At 34.3% G+C, this 18,923-nt stretch overlaps 1 protein-coding gene across 1 annotated transcript; it reads left to right on the top strand.

Annotated features, from left to right (window-relative positions):
- The first annotated feature begins 4,730 nt into the window (after nucleotides 1-4,730).
- On the top strand, nucleotides 4,731-10,873 carry LOC139843928 (uncharacterized). Its single transcript, XM_071834112.1, has 4 exons — nucleotides 4,731-4,941; nucleotides 5,455-5,711; nucleotides 7,664-8,711; nucleotides 9,454-10,873. The coding sequence occupies exons 2-4, from the start codon at nucleotides 5,634-5,636 to the stop codon at nucleotides 10,230-10,232; spliced, it is 1,905 nt and encodes a 634-aa protein (XP_071690213.1). The 5' UTR covers nucleotides 4,731-4,941; nucleotides 5,455-5,633; the 3' UTR covers nucleotides 10,233-10,873.
- The last annotated feature ends 8,050 nt before the right edge of the window (nucleotides 10,874-18,923 follow it).

Raw genomic sequence — 18,923 nt, 5'->3', positions numbered from 1 at the left:
ATGTGGTGAGTTATATCCGAAAGGAATGACTCTTTATTGACCATGATTGGAGGTGAGCATGTGACGAGTGATTAATGTTCGGCCTATCACTCTTCGTCGGTCACATGTGTGTGTTTGGGCATGTAGCGAGTGATTAACGTTTGACCTATCACTCTTCGTCGGCTACATGTGTATGTTTAGATATGTGGTGAGTGATTAATGTTTGACCTATCGCTCTTCGTCGGCCGCATATGTGTGTTGGGGTAAGTGGTAAGTGTATCCGTTTGGGGATCCGCTCTTCGTTGGCCACTTATCGTGGGATGGTAAGCGGTTTCACTTTTCGTCGGCCATCCTTGTGATTGAGGTAAGTGTTAGCGTTTCGGTTGCACTTTTTGTCGGCCTCATGGTGCGTAGTGGTGAGTAGTTAACGATTTTGATCTACTACTCTTCGTCGGCCACGTACGAGTGCGATGGGTGGTGAGTAGTTAACGATTTTGACCTACTACTCTTCGTCGGCCACCATTGAGTCGAATGTCGACATTGGGTATATTGGAATGTGTAATTTTATTAGCATTGTACGTATTTGTATTTGGCGTATATTATTGTTGAGATCTCTATGCTAATGATGTTGACTTGTTGTACGTACGATTATTCGTTTATTCGATATTGCGGTTTGCTAATGTTATTGTGTTGTTGTGTAGGTGTATGCAAGTAATTGGATTATGTATGTATGCGTATAAGTATTGCATTCACTAAGCATTAGCTTACCCTCTCGTTGTTTACATTTTTAGGTTTGGAGGCGGACGTGGCAAGGGTATGCTCGGGATTTAGATGATTTCCCTTTTTGGTTGCTTGCTTGGATTACTTGTGGATTCGGCCTAGGATTTGGGTAGTTTATCCCCAAACATCATGCTCGTAGTTTGTTTGGAAATTAAACTAATGTGGTCGAAACTCAAACTTTCGTATGAAACTCGTAAAACGGCCGATGTGGGCACCACTTTGTAAAACTTATTTTATGTTTGAATCGTATTAGTTATACATATTTGAAGATGTGGGTAAAAGTGTTTCGTCTAAATATGTCGGAAAGTGGCCAATCTTTTTCACGTTTAAAGACTTTTTGGACAGACCAGTTTGGCGCGCCGCGCGGCCATGTGGCGCGCTGCGCCATTTGCTGAACAAACAATTTTTTTTGTATTTTTGCATATTTCGGTTGCATAAGGGTTGGGTTGTTACACTTCACCTTGGTCCGTCGCACCCCTGTCAGTCGCCACGGCGACATAAATGACCCTGAATAAAATAATAATAATAATAATAATACAGCCGTTGCATTCTAGCCGTTGGGGTTTTTTTCTTTTTTTTTATTTTTTTTTCTTTTTTACTTTCTATATATATACAACAAACACAAACACAAACACAAACACAAACACAAACACAAATCTCATTCACAAACACAAATCTCATTCAAAAAAAAAAATGTCAAATTATTATCATCGAATTGGAGTCCACTCTCACCCTATTCACCCGGATCGGCTCAAGGTTCGGCTAGTGGTGGTGGTGAGGCTAATCTCGGTTTTTCAAATTTTGCCAATTCACAACAAACAATGCCACAAATGTCTCACGAGCAAATTCAAGCGTTTATGTTGTGGCAACAACAACAACAACAATCACAAGTTCAACAAACACAACAAACACAACAAACACAACAAGCACCAAAACGCAAGTCGAGAGCAAAGGTTAAAGGAAAAGAAGTTGCGGGCGATTCGTCTCAACCTAGAAGACGAACTGAGTATTTGTCAGAACCCGAAGATGAGCTACGTTTAGCTCAATCGTGGATTGCGGCTTCTGAAGATCCAAACCAAGGCATTGATCAAAAGTCATCTTCGTTTTGGAACGTGGTTATGAATGAGTACCATTCTAGGGGTCCACCTTACAAACGAACAAAGGATGTGTTGACCTCCAAATGGACAAAAATGAATGAATGTTGCAGAAAGTATGGTGGAATCGTGAGTCGTCTCAAACGAGTTCCACGTAGTGGCGAGGGTGATGTCAATTTCAAAGAACGTTGTGATGCACAATACAAGGTGGAGACGTTTAAGAAGTTTAACAACTACCTAGCTTGGGAATTCCTAAAAGACAAGCAAAAGTGGAACAATCCGACTCCACTTAAAACAAGCAAACGTGATTGTATTAGTTTGGATGATTGTGATCTAGATGAGGAACCGGAAGAACCGGAAGAGAATCCAAATGCGGAGCTATATGGGGAGGATGCAACACCACGACCTCCCGGAAAATCAAGAAAATCAAAATCACAAAAGACGTCTTCGAGCTCCGCCGCTTCCGCAAGATCCTCGTTTGATGAAAGTGCAAGCGACACTTTTGAATCAATGACTAGTTACTTTGATTTGAAAATACTACAAATGTCTACAGCGGGAATGGATGAAGAAGATGCACAGGTTCTTCAAGAGAAGAAAGCGGCGATTCGGGCCAAGCTTCGAAGTGGAAATTGAAGCGTTTCGTATATGTCTTTAATAAATAGGAATTGTAATGTTTTTATTTATTTATTTATGAATTGTAATGTTCTTTTTTAGGAATTGTAATTTTTTTTTTAGGAATTGTAATGTTTAATTTTTATTTTAATGGAAGTTATTTCTATTTATGTTAATTTTTATAATTTTATTCATTTATGTTATATTTAAAATCATAAAAAAAATAATAAAAATATAAACTGACATGCCTAACTGACAGAGGTCAGCACTCCCCACTTTTTCTGACTCAGCAAGTCAGGCCTGACATGCCAAGTGACCTCAGTCACCACTCCCAGTGCTCTTATACAAGTATAATAAAACCTAAAAGTTAATATAAATTAAATATTAAATATAGTAAATTTAAATAACAAATAAAATAAAATGTATAAAAGAATGAGTTAATTACACCGATGGTCCCCGTGATCTTGGTTAAATTACGTCTCTAGTCCCTAACTCTTAAAAATTATATGCTTCGTGCCTGTAGTTTTAAGTCTAAACGAAGGTGATCCCTGTGGTCTTGGTTAAATTACGTCGCTAGTCCCTAACTTTTAAAAATTATATGTTTCATCCTTGTGGTTTTAAGTTCAAACGGTGGTGGTCCCCGTATAAATACTCGTATATAAATAGGAAGTAAATAAAAATAGTAAAAAAGGTTAATTACCTCATGGCCTTGGCCCCCCGATTTTGGAGTAACTTTCTTTCCAAATTTACAAATAGAACCGAATCTCAAAATGTCACGTGCACTTGTTCTTCTAATTGGTTATGGTATTGTTCTTTCAGGACACCATTCACCATTCGAATTCCATACTTGCTTTATTTCTGATTCCATTTTTGTATATTTACCTCATTTGGGTACCTCTGGTGGATCCTGTTAATTATATTGCTGATGATGTATCAAGAGACAATCTATTATATCACCATCTGGACTCTGATTCAATATTAGAAAATTAACAAATAAAATTATTAATTTCAAACACAAATAAAACAGCAGATTATATTAAATGTATTACATATTTATCATATAAAATAGAAAATTAACAAATAAAATTATTAATTTCAAAATACCCGGCGGATGAGGTGTTATTGCAGAAGTCATACCATTATTCAAACGTCTTCGATGAGGTGTATTGTTGTTTGTTCCACAGGGACGAAGCATTTATTTTTTAAGAGTTATGGACTAGCGACGTAATTTAACCAAGACCACAGGGACCACCGCCGTTTTGACTTAAAACCACAGGGACGAAGCATATAATTTTCAAGAGTTAGGGACTAGCGACGTAATTTAACCAAGACTACAGGGACCACCGCCGTTTGGACTTAAAACCACAGGGACGAAGCATATAATTTTTAAGAGTTAGGGACTAGCGACGTAATTTAACCAAGACCATATGGACCATCAGTGTAATTATATACCTATATCTAAAAGGTATAGACGAAATGAATAGTACTATTCCTTTTTCTACTTTTCGCAAACTTAACCCTCTAACTTTTATTAAAATACAAATGGAACCCCCACTTTATACGTATATTTTTTCAAATTTCACAAACTTAGCCCCCTAACTTTTTTAGATAGGCGAAATGAATAGTACTATTCCTTTTTCTACTTTCTTGCAAACTTAACCCCCTAAGTTTTATTAAAATACAAATGGAACCCCTACTCTATACGTATATTTTTTCAAATTTTACAAACTTAGCCCCCTAACTTTTATTAAAATACAAATGGAACACCCACTTTACTAACTTTTTTTTTTTTTTTTTACTAATATTCAATTTTCACAAACTTAACCCCCTAACTTTTATTAAAATACAAATCGAACTCCCACTTTATACGTAAATTTTTTTCAAATTTCACAAACTTAACCCCCTAACTTTTATTAAAATACAAATCGAACCCCCACTTTACTAACTTTTTTTTTTTAAATAAAACCCGAACGCTAAAAGAAGCAACTTTCACAAAAGGAACAACTCTTCAATGTTAGATGTCGAAAAAAATTCTTTTTTACAAAATAGATCGAGACTTTTTTTTTAACTCGCATTCAAAACGGAGCCCCCGGCTAGTTAACTCTAAAAGAATAAAAGAAGAATACCCTTTCTTTCATTGTTCGCTTCTCTCTCTAAAGACACCTTTCTTAATATCTGTGTCTATATATGTGGGTTTCGGCCAACATCTTTGCCTCTTTCGCCTCACCTGTATTATATTTTCATTTTCATCAAAACAAAATAAAATCCCCATTTACATTTACATAAAATCTCACACACTTTCTTTACACACACACATATTATCATCAGATTCATTCATTGATATATATATCTATATATACATATCTATATCTATAATTTATAATTATAGATACATAATCACCTGTATCTATACATATCCGATTTTCACTTCATTCAATTTACCACAACAAAGGTCCACTTTCTAACGGACTTTAAGGTAAAATTAATCATCAATTTCATCTTAAAATCAGAATTGATCACTTCATTTTATTAAAAAAATTAACAATTTTTTATATGATTTGAGCTGTTAAATTAAAGCGCCTTTACAAAAAAATGATGTATCTAGTTATTATTCGATTGGAGCTTTATTTAGATTCCTAGTGAATTATGAATTATGTTCAATTCGTCTAATTTCTAGGGTTTTAACCTAGTTTTTAGGTCGGATCGATTAGTTGATGTGTATTGCATTTGTGTTTTTTAAGAATTAGGGTTTCGATCGAGATTTGTGATTGGGGAATTTAATTAGGGTTTGTTGGTTACTAGCTTCACTGCAGTGCATTTGTTGTGCATCTCTTTATTATATGTTTAGAACATGTATATTAGATGATTTCAGTAGTGATCACAGCTGGATTTGAGTTTTTTTGGTTTTAAGCAAATTCTGTTCACATTTTGTTTGTTTTTGTGGTTTTCATGTTTGGATTTAGTAAAAGATTTGACACCTTGTTTTTAGATTGAATTGCGGGTTCCATGGACGAAGAACGAGTTTGAGTTCTGGAAATGAGTGCAAGGACATGGTTAATGGAGAGGAAAATAGTTGCTGGTTCCTTTATATGTTGGGGCATCTTTTGTTTTTCAAAGTAATTAAAAAGATTTTGGTTGACGATATATCTTGTACTTACTTTTCGTGCAATGTCTCGGTGCTTTCCATTTCCACCACCTGGATATGAAAAGAAATTTACAACAGACGAACCCGACTTGCTAAAGAAGGTAACTTTTTTCACTAAAATGTTAGAATCTTGTATATTTTTCAAGAATTTGGTACTCTTTTTTAATTTTTTATGCAGACTTCACTTTACAGTGGTATGTGAACCTAATTATTAGCTGGTTTTGTTTGGTTGTAAATAGCTGGACAAATAATCATATATACACATAAGTTCGTAGACATTAATCTATTGGGACTTTAAACATGCTGCAATGTATGTGTGTGTGTGCTGATAATGCTGTTTTGGCACCTGCGAATTGATTACTTGTGATTATAGAAGCCATGTCCTAATGAGTTTTGGGAAATTGGTTTTGACTTGTTGGGCAGGTGTTTTAATGTAATTAATTTATGCACATAATGCCATATTGGACTTATAGAAGCTTTGACCTAGATATAAGTAGCTAAGTAACAGGGTTTATTTTATGTTGCTACGTTGTTTCGTTATGGAAAGTGTAAATTTACTTTATTAGCTTACAACAAAATCCCGATGCTTGCTTTTGCTTTATGGTGAGAATTTGAAATCATGATTGATATACAGACGAATTTCTATTTTTAGTGAAAAAGTGATGATGATGTCATTGTATGACAATTCAAAGTGGCATCTCTTGGAAATGTTATTGTTGAAGTTTCGTTGTTTTATAATTAATGATTCCAATGCTATCACTTTTAAAGGAAGCTGAAATTTGGTTTTTTAATAAATGGAACTCATCTGTAATGGGGATGAAACCTGTCTATAAATGTATATTTGGGTTTTATTGACCATCTAATTCAAAGATACACGTAGCTTCATCCCTCTCTTATCGTATAAACCTTGTTCAAGTGTTCACATTATTTTTAAGTATATTGTTTTATTTCTTTGCTTTCTTCTAGATGATATCCATATATACTCCATGCTTAAACAGTTAGACATATGCCATGGGCACACATAATCCGACCAACAGTTAATTTCCCATTAATTCGTTGCATTTCTTAGTATGTAGGATATCAAAACATGAAGATTTAATTTTTCCTTAATAATAATATAAGGAGCACAATGATAATCTTTCCTTATATGAAGCTCTGTAATCAAAGTAGAGATCAAAGTGAATGTAGTTCGTTCGACGTTATAATACAAGAGCACAAGCAGGCTGTCTTATTATGTTAAGTTACTGTAGATGCAACAGCGCATCTAACTTAGGACATACTGATATTGAATAAGAATTTGAAAGTTGTCCATGTTCAACTAATGCATCTTCGCGTAACACTCTTAGTTATGTTCTATATAGTTAAGTTACACATTACAGAGACTAAGGGTCAGCCAGCTAATGTTAGTTGAGTGGCAGTATCATGTTAATTACTGCCTTTTCTATCCTATTATCGACCGTTTTTTTCCTGCTAAGGCCAAGTTTTAATTAGTAAGTGTTTTCATATATATGACTGAATAGCTTATTTATTTATTACTATAGATCATTTTCCTTTTCTACCCTGACTTGTACTTATAAAGTACACACGGAGGTGCCATTTTTAATGTTCAGTATTTAACGCAACATACAAAATTGGGGAACTGTGTAAGTTGAAATTAAAGTACGTAAAAGGATGCATGTGTGGGAAATATTACTTGTTTGTTATTAGGCTAATACTGTTTAAATATTTAAAAATTGGTGTGTGGATTTTGGGTTAAGTTGACGCTGGTTAAGTAGATGATGTCACTGGCTTAATGCTTAGCTATCAATGTCTGCAATTGTATACAATTGTACATTGATTAGTTCCTTATTTGGACATATACATACTAAGCCCAAGTGATCAATATTGTTTCTATCTTTCAGTTGCTTCTACCTTTGATTCTTAGAGGTTAACCTTATTTCAAACTTGAATGTTTCTTACAATTATTCATTTAAAGTACAATGTCTCTTGATTTTGGTCTAGTACTTTTAACCAATAAATATGCAATTAAAATATAGTTATTTCAAAATTTCAGGAAAAGCGCAAAGAGAAGAAGCATAAGAAGGATAAGAAAGATAAAGAGAAAAAAGAAGGTAAAGAAAAACGGGAAAAAGATAGAAGCGAAGGTAAGCATAAAGATAAAAAAGATAAACACCGGGACAAGAAGAAAGATAAGGAGAGGAGTAAAACCAGTACCCCTGATGATAAAAATATTAATGAACAATTCGGTGAACTTAATGGAAATCAACTTCATGATAATAATAATAATAATGCACAAAAGAAAGAAAGTACTAGTGCTATGGATGTCAGTAAATCATTTATACGTTATCCGGACCAAAATGGAGATTTGGTCAGAAACAGGATTAAGCCAGGAGATGCTGAAAAAGACAAATTTTTTCAAGAATTTGATAGAAGGATTAGATACGAAGACAAGGGAATGGGTAGTAATCAGTTTGTTGTTGATGATAGGAAAAATAATGTTAACCGAATCGATAGTGAAAAGACAGATGTGCGGCAGTCGGTCATGGGTGGTCATCAATTTGTTGTTGATGGTAAGAAAAACAGTGTTAACCGAATCGATAGTGAAAAGACCGATGTGCGGCAGTCGGTCATGGGTGGTCATCAGTTTGTTGTTGATGGTAAGAGAAACAATATTAACCGAATCGATAGTGAAAAGACCGATGTGCAGCATTCGGTCATGGATGGGTCAGGTTTTGGCAGAAGTATGGTGTTCCCTAATAGGATTAATGGTGCCACACCTTCTCCTTTTGACAGCACGGCAGACCGAAGGGTTGACCCGAAAGAGAAAATGCGAGAGAAAGGTATTGATGATAAACAAGGAGATAAACGGAAGAACACAGATCGTGATAAACCATATGGGAAGGAGAAGGATATTGAAAAGGAGAAAAAGAAAAATGAAAAAAGTGAGCAGAAGAGAGCCGAAAGGGACAAGAACAAACAGATCAAGAAGACTGAATTTGAAGCTATTTCTAATAATCTGTTTGAGAGTAGTTTATACGGTGTTGGTAGTGAAGGAAATCTAAAGAAAAGGAAAGATATGGAGACAAATGGTCGTTCTCACGGTGAGTTTTGTTTCTCTATCTTAAACTTATATAAACCTTTTTTTTATCAAGATCTATATGTGGAAAAATGGGTGGGCAGGTTGAGTCACAGGTCAAATTGTTTTTTGGTCAAAACATGTAATCTTTTGATATGAGCTAAAATGGTGTTCGGATTGGCCTGAAAAACTTTGTCCAACTTTTCTAAAATATGTTACATGTAGTATGTGTCATATATTTGATAATTTAGGAATGTTATTAATGCTATAATAATCTTAGGAGGTCATATGTTCTAAATTTACACTTAGGTCGGCTTTTGATTTTTATCCTTTTGGTACAATTTTATTTGATATTCTCTTTATGACCTGTTGAAGATATAACGTGACCCAAATTAACCCGGTCATAAAATGGGTTTAACTTGCCACTTGTTTTCAAAGAGCCAATTATTAATGCAACCATTAAATGTTTATGTTTCCATGCGGTACTATATAATTTCATTTACTATGGATTTCCGTCTAGGGTTTAAATTGATGAAAGATTTGATATAGACCATAATGTACTTTTAATTTTCTGGTATATTTATTTCATCCGATGTTCAAAACCGGTTAGTATCCTTCAGAATAACTGAAATGTGATGGTTTATGGGTTTTACAACCTTGTATGATGTACTATAACCACTAGTTAATAAATCTAAAGATTTATTATTATGTTGATTAAATGTAAATATATGACGGTCTTTTGTACCTGATTATTGAATTCGTTACAGAGAATGAACTCAGGCCAAACAAGATGGCCCGACCCATCTCTAATATCCCCCAAGAAAACGGAAGGAAGCTAGACTTTCCTCAACACCCGGGATTAAGCTTGTTTGATAAACAAGGTGCATCTCAACGGGTCCCATTAAATAGTTCTAAGGCCGGTGTTAAGGGTGGTCAACAAGTCAATGACATGATACCTTCCCCACCCATTTCAGTCTCTGCTAAAAAGCCACCAGTTTCCCCTTATAATCACGTTTTATCAAAACCCTCCCCAATAAAGTCACCACCTGTAATTACGAATCATGTTGCAGCCCAATCACCGCCACCTGTCCCCACAACCAAGACACAACATAACCAATTTGCAGCCCAAATACCTGCACCCAAACTACCACCTTCAATTCCTAATCCCGTTACCGTCCATCCCCAACTGCCGCCCCTTTTATCACCACCACAACCAACTACAACCACTAAACAGCCTGTAATTCGACCTAAACCACCACCTGCAGTTGTCAACAAGGTGGCGGCAGTACCACCACCATTACCGCCTATTCCCAAAAAGAAACCGCCTCACCCTGATACCAAATACCTAAACCAAATACTCTCTGTCCCAAAATTGGATGAGTGGTGTGGTTTTGATGACCAAGAATGGCTATTAAGCAACAAAACGGATCGACCCGTTTCCAAGAAACCGAATATGGAGGAGCTCCAGGTCCACCAGGTATGGTCTGAAGCTAAGCACATAGAATCTGTAGATGTTTGTGCTTTACCATATGTTATTCCCTACTAATTGATTTTTGATGAGAACAATTATGATATGGGATGGAGCTCTTGAGATGATCTCACAGCTCACAATTTTCTAATGTTCATGAGGCTGCTGCATCATCTTGTGGTTTCTTGATGAATGATTGTATGAATCGGGGTCCGATCGGATTCAAAATATTTATATGACGCAACCCGATTTGAAACGGTGTGCCTGAAAAATGGAACATTTCCATAACAGGTTTGAGTCAAAAGAAAAAAATGGTTTGAGGAAGTTGCATTGGTGGCCTTGTGTTTATTGATATTTTGCTCAAAGCTGAGATGCTCTTTGCTAACTTGAGTGTAAAAGAATGCTGGTTTGTGGTGGACACAACTACACCCCAATATTTGATTTTTGTAATATAGAACTATTTACATGGAATGTAAGATAGGTAGGGGTAAAATGGGGAGATATTAAAGCAAGAGAGGTTGGTAAAATTTATTGAAACTGAGTTTGACTTTATCTATGACTAAAGACCCCTTATGATGACCCTTTGTTTGTACATGGTTTGCACTTCGCAGAAGGTCACACAATTTCTTCACTAGTCACATGTCTTAAACCAGACTGCACAGTTTCTGTGATTCATTCATCCACAAAAAAAGAAAAAAACTAGTGATTCATTCATCCATAAAAAAAAAAAAAAAACAAAAAAAAAAAAACAAAAAAAACTAGTACTCCCTATAACTTATAAACAATACTTCAATGAATGCGTTTCGCATTTTAGAATGCAAATATAGTGTTGCTACCAAGCTTCTTTCTTTATACGACAATGATAATGTGAATCGGTGTATAATCAATAACCAGTACAGCGCCTTTCGAGATGTATGACAATGTAGGGGATTCATATGACATTATTTGTTCCTGATAAAAAAAAAATGTTGATTTCTATACAATATTGATAAACATCTGTTATACGTGTTTAACTATTATGATTTGGTGTTTCAAAATTTTAACTGACTATGCGTAGTCAGGTATAGATAGACTAATTGAGGGACTAATTGAGGGAATTTTTTGAAGAATATTGTGAAAATTGAGTGGCAAAAAATGACAGAACTTGCCTAGTTTATATTTATAAGAGATCCAATTTTTTGATTATTAAGGAGCACAAAAAATATCAAAAGAAGCTTTAGAAAATGACAAGACATGATCTATCTGAAGTCTCAATTCCAACATTAGTGTTTAACTATTATGATTTGGTGATTTAGTGGCTAACGCTTCTAATTATGGTTGTAAATGAGCTGAACTATTTGAGCATGACTCGTTAAAAGCTTGATTCGAGTTGAGTCTAAAGGAGCTTGAGCCCGAACTAGAACATTGAGAAGGAGGATTCTCTCTACTTTTGGAGTGTTTCACTCTGGGTAAAGAAATGATTTCTATTTATTCTATGATAGGAGAATGATTGTTTACATCTTTACCTCTCTCATACCCCACTCATATGAGATTGAGTTTTGTTGTTATTTAGTAAACGAGTCCGAGCTCGAGCTTTATATCTGGAGCTCGAACAAGCTTGCGAGCCTAGCACAAGCTTGGAAAGGAAAAGAAGGTGAAAGAAGGAAGGGAAAAAAGGGAAATGGCGAAATTGCCACCGATTACTATTCACCGTTTTTGACTAATAGTTAATATGGTAATATTATGATAAGAGGTTTCATGTTCAAATACAACTAAACATCTTGGAGTGTGAGTTTAGTTCAAATACAACTAACATATTGAAGTGGTCAAAGAATGAGTTGTAAATGTCAACGGCATAACTCACTTTAGGCGCATACACTCAAAAAGTTACTCGTCTTGAATTGAGTAACCCAACCGAAAACTTAGTATGTTTCTTCTTGCTATCTATTACACTAATTTGATACACCTGGAGTAAATAAATATGTATCACACGAACACATACAGTATTCTTTGCAAGATCATAGTAGCAAGACAATCCAGGCATCTCGATCGAGTTTATTCAATACGCCAATATTCTCTAAGTGATGATTTAAGATTGACCATTTGATTTTCGAGTATTGTTAAATAACTATCCTTCCACCAGAACAACCTTTTGGTTCTTGAAGAACAAAGGTAACACCTTCGTCACAGATGTTATAAATAGAACAGTTTACATATGCAGGTTTGTATCCTTGTACTTAAATATCATAAAATGAGACGTCACTCAAATCCACAAAGGTTAATTTAGCTTTGAAAATAAGAAAAGTGGGTAGCTCATTGTCTCTTTCCATTTTAAACTTATGGTACAATTTCCATTTGTAATGATTCCTTTAGTCCGATTTCTATCACATGTCAGTTGTGGGACTGGTCAATGTGGCACCGTCAGGGTCAGAGGGTCGGTTTTACCCTTTTTTTAGTCATGTTTCTCGAGTCAACGGGTCATTTCTACATATGATCACGAACTCTGGTAACAATCCACCACCTCTACTTTTCTCAAACATTGCGAAATCACTACATAAATACACTCGAACACATAGACTCTGTTGATTATCTTCACTCTTGTAGTATTTTCTCCTGAAATCGAGTCAACTCGGGCATTAAATTAAAGAGTGAACCAATGGTCCTTAACCGGGCCAATCCGTTTTACATTGTAGGCTAAGAGCCTAAGATCTTTTGTTGGGCCATTTTTAGTGGATAGGCCGGATAATGATCTGCAATGACTTGGATAGAGGTGCAGAAAAATCGGTTTTTTTCGGTTTTCAGTTTTTGAAAAATCAGTTTTTTTTTTTAATCAGTTTTTTGAAAAATCAGTTTTAGTTCAGTTTCGGTTTTTCCGAATCAGTTTGTTGTCGGTTTTAAATGTTCGGAATCGGTCTTTTCAGTTTTCAACCGGTTTTTACCGGTTCTATTTTTTTCGGTTTTATTTCGGATTTGAGTTCGGTTTTTTCCGGATCCGATTTTTAAATGGTTATTCTATTACCGGTTCGACTATTTTTTTCGATATCGATTTTTAACGAATTAATTTTATAACATATAAACAACTATAAATAATATAAACAACATAATCATATTATAACGCTTAACAACTATATATAATATAAATCAAGATAATCGTTAACTTTTATTCAATTCAAACCATACAATTATACAACAACAAAAAAATACTAATACGAATACATTTCGAGCTTCGGCATGGTCATCACCCGGAAACGTATTCGAGTACTTAAGTATATCAAGCTTCGGCATGACCATCACCCGTTATACTTAAGTTTAGTAGTACTCGGTGTCGTCGTCGTTCAGTGATCCACTATATATACCGATTGATTCTGGATCAGCTAGTTCACATTCACCTTCAACTAATTCAGCACGCGGAGGTGATAGTCCTCTTTCAATTTCTTCATTAACAATAACTTCTTCAACGTCGTTTAACATATAACCTTCCAAAGATACTTGATTTTGTATCCTATCCACACCATCCAAATAATCTTTCAAACAAACACATACTTCAACGGCTTCGGGAGTTAGTCTTGACCTTCTTTCGGATATAATTCGACCACTAACGGAAAATGACGATTCAGAAGCAACCGTCGAAGCTTGGACAGATAGTAAGTCACGAGCCATAGCTGCTAAAATTGGATAGGTTGATTCTTTATTTATGTACACAACCTCTTTTTATTATGTACACAACCAACATGCTTTACAGTGTTGTACAGTACAACACTGTAAAGCATGTTGGTTGTGTACATAACAAAAAGAGGTTGTATACATATCACTCCCCATTTTAAATTAGCTGTAATGATTAAGGATCTCGGAAATTTTAATTTGATTTACCCAATGAAGAGCCAATAGAGATTAACTAGTTGAAGAACGGCCCGCGCGTTGCTGCGGGTACATTTTGATTTTAGTAGTGGATCATAAACTAATATTATTCGATAGAATCATGCGTAGTGTCAGGTATTTACATGAACAAAATGGCTATGGTCACGCGTTGAAGCGAGTAAAACCACTCATAAATCCCTCTATTCCCTCTTTCACCTATGGCGTTTCCGAACCTAATTTTCGCTGCAAACCTTTGTTCTTAGTCATTGGTCGATAGTTATATACGTGGATCAATTTTAACTCTAAACACTCAACTAAATAGTGACATGTACGTTCAATTTCTACTTTATGTATACTCAAAAGCACTCAATTGAAAACTAAATTGAAGGTACTTTAAGTGAAGTTCATTAGGTGGGACTTTTTGAATTAAACTTAATTTTTCCCATTTAAATTCATAAATTTTAAATTTGTATAACGTAAACATAATCATCAGATAGTTTAAATGTATTTAAAATCAAAATTTATATAACCATGTGTACATAAGAAAATAAAAATATTACGGAGTAATGATTATAAATCTGTAATCCAAAAGAATTAATCAGAATTGTAAAATACTCCGTAATTAAATTATAGAAGTTTGTTATTATGACTTTCCCAACCAAACAATTAACCTCATAGTTTTAGTCCATCCACGTTCACATGAAACTTAACCACCTTCTTTATATAATTTTCTTTAGAATTTGTTTTTTCGCATGCTGCACTTGTTAGCAGCTCTCTTTTAATTTCGTGCTCAAGTCTTTAAATATGTGCTGCCTCTCTGTATCTTGTTTATTCTTCTAGTTATACTCCGTATATAGTACATAATATTTTTGCTTTAAAAATAGAGTTTAAGGTTCCATGAGTTGGGCAGTATGTCTAAAGCTTTAATAGAGCTTATTGTTCCTTGCAATAAAACAATATGTATCCTTGCCAGATTCCTTTCTTTTCTTCTCTCTTTTTTTATTTTTTTTTATTTTATCAAAATAAAATGATTCTAAGTTCATTTATTTTCTTCTGTTTTTAAACGAATAGACAAACCGCACTTCAAACCTTAAAACTTCAAACATTACCTTCAAACACCACCTTCGACCACCACTCGGCCACCAAATCCGGCAACCACCCTTAGTCTCTTCTTTTTTTATTTCCTTTTCAGCCACACTCTTCAGATGCTTCTACGTTCTCTACACTCGTGCAATTCACCACCACCATCAAAGATATCTGACAGCGAGACAGAGGTGCGACAGCGCGTCAGAGGTCGGACCCCTTCGAAATTAGGTTTGTTGGGTTCGTAAAACGATTTTTCGTTTAATGGTGGTGGCGGTGAAGCCCAGTTCGTCTCGAAACAAAGGCAATGGAGATTAATAGTGTGTGTTGGTGATTTATTTTAAAGAGAGAGGGAAGAGTTCTGTGTTATACTTCTAAAGAGAGAGAAAGGACAGTTTTGATGGAAAAAAAGTAGTTCAAGTAAGTGGTTTTTTTGACCATTATGAAGAAAATAAAATAATGATAAAAAGAGAAAAAGACAAATTTGATAACACAATGAGTTTGGTGGGTTTGGTGTCGTTTTCCATTAGTCAAACGACTAATTCCTGAATGGCTTTTAGTATATAAGTACAATACAATACAATGCACACTCCTCAAGAGACGTTTCTGTTGGTGCATTATAGTCTCGAGGTTCATTACGATCAAGTTGGAATGTGTAAACATTTAATCTTCACCTCTGGAATGCAATCGTACGGATGCAGTATACATCCGTACGGATACACAGTGCAACCGGACGGTTGCAGGGGTGCAACCGGACGGTTGCAGGGGTGCAACCGTACGGTTGCACACGCTGTGTATATATATAGAGAACTTCGGTTTCATGATTAGGTTAACGATCCAAGCCGCACTAAAACATCTAAACCGATTCTCTGGTCTTCTAGCATTCATCTAGGTCGATCTTTAACACCCTAACGTCGTTCTATATCTAAAGATCAAAGTATATTTGTGTGTTTTGAGTATAAAACCCTATATCGAGATTTTCCGCACTCGATATAGTAGATTAGGTCGTTTAATCCTGTTTACACGATCCTACAAGTGGTATCAGAGCTTGTGTACGTGATTAAACGATCGATTTTTGTCAAAATCGTTGAATTTGTTTGGTCAAGTTTTGGGTTTTTGGGTTTTTGTTGAAAAATCCATAAATCTTACAACTTTCACGTGTTTGATCATGTTTTTGTTAATCTAAAACGTTATTAAGGTCGGTTTTAATGTTTTGAACGTGAAAAACTTAAACTTTTTGATCCAGATTGTGTGCTAGATCCCATCCTGCCCAAAACCCTATTTTTCGGGCTGTTCGCTAACCAGATCCATTTAAGAACACAACCGCACGGTTACACACTGCAACCGGCGGATACACCATCCGGTTACTACAACCGCACGGATACATACCTGCATCCGTGTTTAGTCTAAACGTTCTTCTATAACCGTGTTAATCTGAAACCGTACGGATACAGTCTATACCCGTCCGGTTACACCCTCAACCGCATGGGTACACTTTGAAACCGTGCTTACTGCATCCGTGTTCATTCAACCGTGTGAACCTTACATCCGTGTTACTTTCTTAAACCGTGTATTGCAACCGTGCAATTATCTGCAACCGTGTATTGCAACCGTACGGTTACAATGTCTAATCAGTTTTGTAGTGACCTGAACTTTTCCATGATTATATATTATATGAGATTAATATTTACATGAATAAATATTTCCAACATGTTAAGCAATCAAACTTGTCAAGACTTAATTAATTGAAACGGTTTTTATGTAAATGTTTGACCACCCAGTTTGTCCGATGATTCACGAACGTTATAACTTGTATATGACATGATAATATATATATGGACATATAGATATGTTTAACATGATGAAATGATATTTAAGTATCTCATTATGTATATTAACAACAAACTATATACATAAAACAAGACTACTAACTTAAGGAATTCAAAACGATATCTATATGTAACGATTATCGTTGTAATAACGTCTTACTATTTATATATCATATTAAGATATATTAACACACTATGTTATCATGATAACATACAATTTAACATCTCATTAAGTGTTATAACAATGGATTAATTACATTTAACAAGATCGTTAACTTAAAGGTTTCAAAACAACACTTACATGTAACGACTAACGATGACTTAACGACTCAGTTAAAATGTATATACATGTAGTGTATTAAGATGTATTGATACACTTTTGGAAGAATTCAAGACACATATCAAAACACTCATACTTATCGAAGTTGGTTACAATTTCATTCTCATTCATTTTCATCAACAATTCTACTCGTACTTCAGTATTCGTACTCGTATTATACCCAGCTCCTAGATGTACATACTATTGGTATATACACTTCAATGATCAGCTCTTAGCAGCCCTTAATGAGTTATCAAACATGTGGAAACCATCATTTGGAAACTAGCATGAAATATCTAACAAAAATACAAAATAATGGAGCCTATATCCATGGCCATAGTTCACGTGAACTTACACACACATCAAACACATTTTCATTCAACTTTCATGCATCAAATTGATCTCTCTCAAGTTCTCTCTTGATGTTCTAAGTGTTCTTCATCATCTTCATCAAAATCTACATCAATCTAGCTCAAAAATCCAAACATAAAACAACTTACAAAACAACTACTCAAGAAAACTTCAAGAACACTTTCAAGTTTGCAAGTCTACTTCCAAGCTTTCTAATTCATTCCAAGCAATCATCTAAGATCAAGAAACCTTTGTTATTTACAGTAGGTTATCTTTCTAAATCAAGGTAATAATCAAATTCAAGCTTTTATTCGATTTCTATAACTATAACTATCTTAATTCAAGTAGTAAACTTACTTGAATTTGTTTTCGTGTCATGATTCTACTTCAAGAACTTCCAAGCCATCAAAGATCCTTTGAAGCTCAAGTTAATTTTTTTATCATTTCCAGTAGGTTTACCTACTATACTTGAGGTAGTAATGGTGTTCATAACCTTGTTCGATTCTTATACACATAACTATCTTATTCGAAGAATATAACTTGTAATCACTAGAACATAGTTTAGTTAATTCTAAACTTGTTCGCAACAAAGTTAATCCTTCTAACTTAACTTTGTTCGCAAACAAAGTTAATCCTTCTAACTTGTTCTATATCTATATGATATGCTAACTTAATGGTTTAAAACTTGGAAACACGAAGAACACCGTAAAACCGGACATACGCCGTCGTAGTTAAACCGGGGGCTGTTTTGGGTTGGATAATTAAAAACTATGATAACCTTTGATTTAAAAGTTGTTCTTATGAGAAAATTATATTTCTTATGAACATGAAACTATATCCAAAAATCATGGTTAAACTCAAAGTGGAAGTATGTTTTTCAAAATGGTCATCAAGATGTCGTTCTTTCAACGGAAATGACTATCTCTTTCAAAAATGACTTGTAACCTATATTTCTGACTATAAACCTATACTTTTTCTGTTTATATTAATAAATTATGATTCGATATGAAACCATAGCCTTTTAAATCACTCAAAATGGATTTAAAATGAAGAAATTATGGGTAAAACAAAATTGGATAGAATTACTAGTTTAGCTACGAAAATTTTATAACAAATCTATACTAACCATATCCTAACTAATATTTATATATATATATATATATATATATATATATATATATATATATATATATATATATATATATATATATATATATATATATATATATATATATATATATATATATGTATATATATATATATATATGTATATATATATATGTATATATATATATATGTATATATATATATATGTATATATATATATGTATATATGTATATATATATATA

The sequence above is a fragment of the Rutidosis leptorrhynchoides genome, chromosome 4, assembly GCF_046630445.1.
Source record: "Rutidosis leptorrhynchoides isolate AG116_Rl617_1_P2 chromosome 4, CSIRO_AGI_Rlap_v1, whole genome shotgun sequence".
Lineage (NCBI taxonomy): Eukaryota > Viridiplantae > Streptophyta > Magnoliopsida > Asterales > Asteraceae > Rutidosis > Rutidosis leptorrhynchoides.
The sequence above is the reverse complement of the archived record's forward strand: the minus strand, read 5'-3'. Positions and strand labels throughout refer to the sequence as shown.